At 33.4% G+C, this 10146-nt stretch overlaps 1 protein-coding gene across 1 annotated transcript; it reads right to left on the reverse strand.

Moving 5' to 3' along the window:
• Nucleotides 1–7377: 7377 nt before the first annotated feature.
• On the reverse strand, nucleotides 7378–9565 carry LOC126835631 (endocuticle structural glycoprotein ABD-4-like). The gene is made up of 3 exons (XM_050568336.1): nucleotides 9430–9565; nucleotides 8779–8921; nucleotides 7378–8279 (listed from the first exon to the last, which is right to left on the reverse strand). The coding sequence occupies exons 1-3, from the start codon at nucleotides 9550–9552 to the stop codon at nucleotides 7967–7969; spliced, it is 579 nt and encodes a 192-aa protein (XP_050424293.1). The 5' UTR covers nucleotides 9553–9565; the 3' UTR covers nucleotides 7378–7966.
• Nucleotides 9566–10146: the final 581 nt, after the last annotated feature.

Consider the following 10146-nt stretch of genomic DNA (forward strand, 5'->3'; position numbering starts at 1 on the left):
GGGAGAAATAATTATACTTTTCAGATTTCTTAGTGATTTCTAGATGTTTTCTGGGCTGAGACACTTGAAGTCATAAAGTCTTTGAGTTGTATTATTGTTTCTATTGAGTATACTTACTTAAAAAAATGTATTTCAGGGATTATAGGGAGCTGGATTCGAATAACAAATCCGGCCTTGAGTCAACAGAATATAATATAATGAATAGAATATATGTATATTTTTAATAAATAATCTTATACATTTTATTTATATCACCTTTATTGAATCTTATTTATACTTTTGACTCGGAGGATTTAACTTCGACTATTATATATCGTGTAAATGAACGCAGTTACTACATTTTTAAGTATTTATAACAATTAAGCAAAGTATATAGCAATTGGATGTTTGCCACTCTAATTAAATCTTAATTAAATACTTATACACATCGGATACAGAATTGGGTCTATAAAAAAATTTAACAAATCTGATAAAAGTGATTAAGCTAAACAATTGATAAAATTAAATATAATAATAACGAAATATAAATAAGTATTTTTTCAATTTTTCATAGATTTTACCCTATAGTATAAGAACATAACTGTAATATAGGATTGTCCTACAAAAAGTTTAAAGCTTTGTTGGACGTAGGACAAATCATACAAATGTAGGACTGTCCTGCCCAAAGAAGGACGGTTGGCAACCCTAGTTTTTGATATTTTTTTTGGTTTGTCATCGTTTATAAGATAATATGAGCTGTGAAAATGAAAGTGGTGTATGTCACATTTAAGTTGTGTTGAGCATAGATATATACTAATACTAGATAGCCGTCTTCGAGTTATCAGTGAAGCTGACGCCATATCCAATGTAAGCACAATCGGTAAACAAACGTTGTCAATATTAGGCTTTGTCATCTTGTATAAATTACCCATTGACCTTTTACTAGGTCTATGAAATTACCTTATGCCTTTATATTTTTTAATTTTACCCGTTGTTGTTATATCATTGATATCATAGCGTGCAGTGACTATGTTAAAAAATAAGTAATTTGTCGGGTGTTTTTCTCAATTTTAAAGGGGAAGAGGTGATATTTTAAAATGTATGGCTCAATAAAGTAATTTTCTGGTTCGATTTATGATTTATAGACTTAGACGAAGAAAGCGGTTTAGGAAATATCGTGAGTTCGGGCACAAAATAAAAAAGTCACTGTGTTAAGAGTAAAAACCGCACCTCATGGAAATTAATAATTCCCAAAGCTATAAAGTATACCTACAGTTGGGGTAGGTACTTCTTAGAGCTTAGAAGTGATGTATCTAAATTAAGATTGTTGTTCATTTTTCGTTTAAGTAATCGTCAATTTAGAGATGGGTCTATTACTTAACTGACACATTTAAAAAAACACGATTACCAACTATTGTTGGAGCTTGCAAAGGACGAAAAATGAGTCATTTAGTCGCTATAATTTGTAGTTTTACTAGGATAGGAAATTTTACATAGCATTTTTTCTCTTAGTCATTTAGGGAATCAAATTATAAAAACATGTAACCGGTTTTCCTTATGGTAGCGTTCGTTTTTAAATGGTAAATTCACGCTATCTCGAGTTACATGAACACAAGACACAAATCCTGTTGGGATGGCCTTGGCGACCAGTAACCACCGTCATGACTTGGAAAAAACCATAATAAATTAACAGTCAATTTGCTGGGGAAAAAAATCGTTAAATGTAAATCCTTAGGTATTATATAATGAAATTTAAAAAAAAAATTAAATACAAATCGTCCATTTTACATTTCCCAGACAGCAAAAAAAATCAAATTATTTCACAACGATCCTAATACATTGTTTTAACGTTAAAAAAATATGTTAATATATTATTCTCTTGTCGAACAGACAATAGACAATTTTATTTGAGGGATTAATTATTTCACAAATGTTATTCACAATATGTTATTAAGATGCTATTAAAAAGTTTAATTTATATTACACATAATAATATTTTATATGTTAACTATTAAAAATACCAATAACCTAACAGTGATTCTATATGTGGATCGTTTCGCGAAAAATGGTCACTTTATAGTATTGAAATTTCACAAAAACTTTTGAACTTTTAAAAATGTTTGAAAACAGCATCTTTATTATCACTTTGAAGGTTAAAATCCAAAAAAGGTCAACGTAGAAATTAGAAACGTTTGGTTTTTCACTTTAACCAATAAACCCATAAGCTCAATTTCAGGGGAGTGAACTGTAAGACCTAAGAGCGTCAGCATTTTCTTGGAAACTGTTGTGGAATCGAATTTTAATAATACGGATCTATTGCCACCTAACGCTTTATTTTAATGTACAATTAGGATAAAATTACTTATATATTATGCCTTATGATTGAAAGGGGAGTGATGTTAGTAAAAAAAACACATCTACCAAACCATCTCTACCCTGACGGTAAAGTTAAAACTTGACAGAGGAGTGAGCCAACAATATTAGGACACACTTAAAATGTGATCATAGTTTACTGTTGATCGAGTGGTATTTCTCAAAAAATCATCCTTTAGTAGACAATGCTGCCATATTACTCTAATGATTCTTTTTCCAAGCGACCATGTCAAGAACGGCCTTGAGAGGATCAGCTAACGACATTTGGACAAGCTAAGGAGGCTGAGGAAATAGCTATTCATTTGATTTTTTCACATTTCTTATTGTAACAAATTAATGGTTCTGATTGACACATTTTTGTTGACCTGAATAAACCTTAAATGGACAATTTTTGAGACACCTCAAAAATAATTATAATGCTCCATTATTTTCCATAAACACAAATGTACTTTTTTCGATGAAATGACCTGTGTATAATTAATACACAAAATTCTTACAATAATTAATAATTTAAAATAATGTTTTATATTATTTAGAAAAATAACTTATAAATAAATATTTTCTTTTTTAATCTTATTTTGCATATTTTAAGTTTATCAACATTCATTTACTCTGTTTTTTAGAGTTTATGGGAAATATTTCAGCTCAACAATTACCTAGTTTAAATACAATTAGATACAAACTAATATAAGAAAAAAATATAAAACTAAAATAAACTAAGAAAAGTACATATGTACATTGTTAATTAGATAATAAACCCCGCAGCAATGATGAATTTGAGAATGGATTGAATGATAGGAACGGAACGAGAGCTAAATATATATTGAAGGAGTTGGGGTCTTTAATACTCATAGAGGATAGGAAGTTAAAGAGGATACTCTGTGGGGAAAGAGTGAGGCAATGAAAAAGGAACTACCCTGTTTATAACTATAGATATTTATGTCAATAAATAAAAATTTGAAATAATATTTATAATATTCTTCTTCTATTTAAGTAAATCGGTCACTAGGACAATCCCAAAATACAGCCTTGCCTCTAGTTTTCTCTATCCGGTTGCCTGTCTCATTCAGTCTAAACTTCCTCCTAACGCTTCCACATCACTCCTTACTAAGTCTTCCCATCTCAGACGTGGTCTTCCCAGCGGTCCCAGTAGGATTTTCTTCTAGTACTATGCGTATGAGTGGATTTTGGCTACACCAAGCATGTCCAACCCATTGTAATCTTTTGTTCTTTACCATTTTCAGTATACTGGGTTTATGGAAGAGCGTTTCTAATTCATCGTTTTTCCTTATCTTCCACTCACCACTTAGCATGTCCTTTACAGGTCCAAAAATCGTTCGCAGTATTCTTCTCTCCAGAACTAAGAGTTTTCTTCCATCACTTTTTCTTAGTGGCAATGTCTCGGCTTCATAAGAAGTAATTACAGGTCGTATTAATGTGTGGTACAGTTGTATTTTCAAATCCTTCGAAAGTGATCGTGATCCCAGTAATTTCGCAAGACCATAGAGATAGTTATTTTCGGACCGAATTCTTGCCCCTATTTCTTTTTCGATTTCATTTCTTTCTGACAGTATTGATCGTAGGTATTTGAATTGTTTTGTTCTTTTGAAATTTCGGTTGTTGACATTAAGATTTGGATATAATCTCATGGTGTCTCGTCTTCCTATGACCATGTATTCCGTTTTGTCCTAATTTATACGAAGTCCAACTTTCAGTGCTGTTTTTCCAGTCGACATAAATATCTTAATCCGGCTTTTGATTTGTCCATGATCACCAAATCATCTGCATAAGCCAGCAGTCCTATGGAAGATCCTTAGAATTTAACTCCTTCTTGCGGTATAATTTTCACCACTCTTATTACTTTCTCTATTACTATATTGAATAAGAGTAATGACACAGCGCCCCCCTGTCTTAGCCAAATTTAAATAATACTTCCTATTTTAACTTTAACAAATGTTTCTAATATCCTTATCTCAACAAGTTTTATTAGCTTGTCCGGGAAATGGAACTCCCTCATGATATTGATTAGGCTCTTTCTGTGTATGCTATCATATGCCTCCTTAAAATCTATGAAAAGTACGTGTGTTTCTCTATCGAAATCCCAGTTTTTTTTGTATATTTTTCTTAGAATAAATATCTGGTCCGTCGTCGATCTCCCTGGCCTGAAACCACATTGGTAACTTGTTCAGATTTTTCTTTTATCCTTAATATGTAGTTAGAAAAAAATATACAAGCCACATTTAAGAGAGCTTCAATCTATATTATGTTATAGAATAAAATCAGTTGAAGTGGAATTCACGTTATATAGATATGCTTACAACTAATTTAAGTTAACAATTAAGTATTTACCTTAATAAAAAATATTTAAATTCAATCAAAAACAATTAATACCGTGAAACCATTTAAGACATTTATGGTTGTTGTCGTTTAGTTTTAAGACAGTTTTCCAACTGAATTACAATAACTCAATTATTTCTTTGGTATTCCCAAATTACAAACTGAATAAATACGTTATAGTTTTTTTATGTTATGTGGGCACATCAAGTAGGCAAATTAAACACACAAATGAATTTTTAGTAGTACAAAATAATATATTCTAGTAAACCTTTTTAGGAGATCTTATTCAACAACATTATTGCCACTCGATTAGAACCAGGTGGTGGCTATAGTAGATTTAATGTGACGCAAAGAGTAGGACTAAATTCAGTTTGCCTAGTTAGAAGAAAACAAATTACCATAGACGTAACTAAGGTCATACGATCTGTATGCAAACATTTTTAATAATGTACATAATCTGTACAATTTTTCTATTCTAGAATATTTTTGTTTTCAAATATATTTTTTATATCTAATAGTTAGAAGTTAAGAATTATGTTTAGTCAGGTATACATAACTTTAGCACCCATTAAAATGTAGGTCTAGTTGCGTCTATGCAAATAACCGTTCAATATATCGTGGTGATAAGATATCAATGATAACAGTATCTTGAAAAAACAATAACATTTTGAGATAAGGGGTAAAAACTTAATTAATCATATAGAGTACCAATCGCTTAACAATGAGGACTTTTTTTTCATTTGTGTGGCTATACCGGCTTTAGTCCTGTTTACTTCACTATCGCATACAATCTAGTATAGTATGTTAGTTCATCTCTTTATATTATTACTCTATGATTAGAACATACTAAAAGTGACGTAAAGAGGGACATATATTGTGCTTTGGTTAAACTTAAAATTTCAAAATAAACACTATTAAAGTTATCGCTTAGAAAACAAAATTTTGGTTTTCTAAATAAAAAATAAATAATCCGGCTCGATAAAATAATATTTACAGAAAATAAAAAATAATAAAAATAAAACAATAAAATATTGATTATAGTCCATCGTGAACGTTTTTATTGCTCTAGACTAGGGTTTATTATTTTATAATATAATTTATGTCATAAAGTTTGTAAGGACACACTACATTTATACTAAATAATAATTGTCATCTGTACAGCTAACACAAAAAAAAAGTTTATTGTATGGTATATTTAAATATGATCAGTTACGTTTATCTTGAAAAATTTCTATTTATACACCTAATATATCTGTAACAACTGTGAATAAGTGTGTAAGTCGATTTCAGTGATTTTACAGGGGAGCGATTTTAAACTTTTACCAGCTGCCATAAATCAGGATAATTAGGATTTCATTTAAAACATTTGATTTTTTTATGATCCTCTTAATTGATAAATATTTAGAGGTACTCTAGTGGTTTCTTTCAAGTTTAAAATCGCTTCCCTATAAAATCACTGAAATCAATTTACACACTTATTCACAGTTGTTACAGATATATTATATTGGAGCTGTATTTGCGCGTATGCTTTTAATGGTAATTCTATAATTAGTATTGCTACGGCAGAAATTATGGAAAATAAAATTAACTATAGTATAATTAACCATACTTACTATTACTAAGTATCGTTGACACGTACAATACACACAGTATTACCCATGATGGTTGTTGCAGTGTTAACTTATCAATACAAAATTATTCAAAATTTTAAATTATTATTATTATTCGAAATTCATCTAAATTTTAATAGATGTTTTTAATAACAAATACACAATTTATTTTTATTTTGTAAAATTCAAAAGATTTATTATTTAAAAAACAATTTAGTTTTATTTTTAAATTACGAATAAGAACTGGAACTGCCTTGTAGCTAACCATGTTATCTAACATGTATGCTTTGTTTTTGTTCCACTTAAAAGGCATACATTTGAGTCTTGAACGACTGGAAGCACTAATATAATATGTCAATTATCTTCATTCACGAATTGGTTTTTGAAAAATACAACAAATTCATTTATTTTGTAATAAAGACCCTATAAATTAGAATAATGTAATATTATTGCACATGTAGTCGTGAAGGTTCCCACGTTTAGTATTCAGGATTTGTGGATTCAAAAAAAAATGTACATTTGTACTAATTTTTTTTGTAATACAAATTCCCGTCCTAAAAATAATCACATAATTATTTTTTAACTCGGCAGATGACACGGTTGCGTGGCCTTCCATTAGTGATGCTGTTAATAAATAAATATGTATTTTTTTTATTATTATTTGTGTCGATAGCGAACCTTGCGAAATGTCCCCATACGCCACTTTAAACGCATAATCGGCGAGTAAGTTTTCCATAAATTCCAGTAAGACACCTAAAAACCTGTTTGTTTTCAGGTTGACATTCTGACAATTATTTTAATGCGACGCCGCTTCCATTTGTTTGGGCAGACGATTTCAAATAATGTAATAGTCGGTTCAGTAATATATTAGCGAGGATAACCCGGTTTTTCAGGTTTTTTTTTCTGACAGATGAGCATATTCAATAAGGCCAATGATGACATCGACAACACACATCTTGCTTATCTAGTCTTAATATAATATACTAATAAACACCGCTCACGACAATGGGTCGGTTATAATAACTACATAAAGATTTATGCGCGTTTAAGCACTGCAATGAACACACTACAAGTCACGTGGTTTTATAAATTTTTTTATCTTTTATTGTTTTCACAAAACTTACAAGCTAGACGTATACAACGACATAATAAAAATACACAATATGGTAATACAAGTCGACTTGCGCGGTTGTGGCCAGACGGACAAGCGGGACCGAGCCGATATGTCATGTGACGAAGGTGCGCGCGACAGCCCGTTTGGCGTCCGAACAAAATAACATAATATTATAATCGTTATATAACAGTGACGGGGGTCGACGCTTGACCGTCGGGAGAACGCGTTGTAGTAATATTACAATAGTAATGATAATAATAATAATAAAAACAATAATAATAATGTAAGACCGAGTATAACCGTGTTTCGTTCGGTTAACGAAAAAAAAACCATTATACTTGGACGATGCCGCGCGTTTGGCGAATGAGGAGCGAGGACGGCGAGGTACGACATAACGGGAAAACGAAAGCAATGATTATGGGAGGGCGGTTTTGTCATATTGTCTGGTTTGCTATTTTTTTTTTCTTTCTCGATATTATTATTAATTTTATTATCATTATTTATTTAATTTTTTTTTTTGATTTTTAAAATTTTATGATCGAGTCCTGTTGTGTTAGTACCGTCTGGCCGGGGCGCTGCTGATTGGGAATCCCTTGTCGTCGTAAAGTCCGGCGTCGGCGGCGGCGTTCTTGTAAGCCAATTCGTTGGCGCGGACCAACGCTTCTGGGAGCGGCGGCGGAGTCGGCAAATGGGCGCCCTTGGCGACGAAACCGTTTTCGGCATCGGCGAGGTACTCAACTTGGTAGACGACACCGTCGGGTCCGGTGTAATAGTAGTATCCTTGAGCCACTTGGCCTTCCTGTTCGGTGTTCGGGTTCTTCAAGTATCCCGACTCGCCGGCGCTGATACCGTTTGCGGTCTCGAAACTGCGAAAACAAACAATATTACATTATTGATCTCAGATAAGACGGCTCGAACAATTAAAATAACACCAAACAATGATATCCGCTGTACTGCGGCATCTTCCCGGTAGCAGTCTTATATTTTTTTTACGAATTAACAATTCACTCAGCTGAGGTCGACCATTCTTTATTCTCTCCCAATTGACACCGTATATTTATTTCACTCGAGCGAAGTCCACCGTTTTCTATTACAGCGTGTTTTGCTATTCTTACAAGACAAAACTGTGACGTTCGCAAATTCAGAGATAGCCATTGTAAATATTGTTTTGTAAAACATAAAGGTGAAGCAAAAAAATATCATTTTCGCATACGTAAACATGCAGTATGATTTACGCACACCGTCTTGTCTCAAAACTTCACAGACTTTTTTTTTTGTAACTAGGTATCTCGTTTAATTATGTTCGCTTTTTATACTTAAGTACAATTTGACACAATTCGATAAAAAATAAATGCATCATCTCACCGGTAACTGTACGATCCATCGGGGTTGGGTCCTTCTTGGGATTGGCTGAGGATCGGGATCGGGGTGGTGGTCGGACCGGTGGGCGCGTAGTACTGGGGCGCACCGAACACAACGCAGGCCGAAGCCAAAACTAATAAGGCGGTCTGCAATAAAACGGTAAAGACAAGTGGATTAGTTAATTAAGTTAATAAATATCGCATCTTGTAGTTAAGAAAAACCAAACAGCGTAAGTTTTAAAGCACACAAACGATTTGGGTAGAAAATAAAACCGGTAATACTGTTATACCGATGTGAAGAGTATTATATTTTATGTAATGTTTATTCTAGTCGAATCCGATTTTTAGAAGTATAAGACAGCGGTAACTTTTTATCGAAACTAATTGTGTAGTCTTGTAGGCTGGAAAACTTAATTTTGCACTCAGTATTATAAAAGAAGCAAGAGCCATTGTCCAAAGGTTAAGTTGCAGCGAACACAAACGCATAATATCGTTAACATTCGACGACGAGCAACAAGCAAATAGCGAACTTTGAAGAACTTTAGGACATTATATAAATTATAATGACCGACAAACTCAAACGTCTTTACTATCATAACCTAACCGAAACTAAAACCAAACGTAAAATTGGATAAAAAAAATTCAGCGAACTTACAGAACAGAACATATTGTAGATGTTGTTGGTTTGTGGCGTGCTGTGGCTCGTGTTGTCGGATGTAAAGTGAACTATTGACGTACGAACTCGAAATACATATAATTTGTCGGTAAGCCGTTGCATATACTGTTAAATACTCGGCCCCCCCACCCCGGGATTAGACGTTCGCCGATTGTGTATCGCACTCGATCCGGAATGCGATTTCTGACTGACCCGGGGGGGAAAAAGGGGAGGCGAAAACAAAAAAAAGTAGTATACACATACCTACGGCGGTATCCCCTTCGAATCCGTGTCGCGATCGTGTTCCCCTCCTCCACTTTGGGTTGGGGTGTGTGTGTGAGATAATCTATAACGGCGACTTGTCCAGAGAGCAAAGACCAAAAGTATATTGCGGTCGGACGAGGAGGATGATGACGATGATGATGATGATCGTCATTATCAAGACGATAAAGCAGAAAAGTAACAGGAGGACCCGATGACCTTTAAAATCATAACCCGAGCGTGGGCCGCGCGGCCAAGTTACACAACCGTATTATGACGGATGAAGATGACCGGTCATCCTCCTCTGCCGTAAGTTGCCGCCACAGTCGATGATGCACCGATAGATAGTTAACGTCCGGGCCGTTGTTGTTTGACGGCGTCGGCGTTGTTCGAACGCCTTGGCCAAATGAAAAGTTATAGACGGGCACGATTTTTTAGGACAAGGAGAGTGTTGTC

The sequence above is a fragment of the Adelges cooleyi genome, unplaced genomic scaffold (genome assembly GCF_023614345.1).
Source record: "Adelges cooleyi isolate 19-005CV unplaced genomic scaffold, UGA_ACOO_1.1 ACOO_flye_CR_arks_rails_tigmint_CR_PRNA_23, whole genome shotgun sequence".
In the NCBI taxonomy this organism is placed as follows: domain Eukaryota; kingdom Metazoa; phylum Arthropoda; class Insecta; order Hemiptera; family Adelgidae; genus Adelges; species Adelges cooleyi.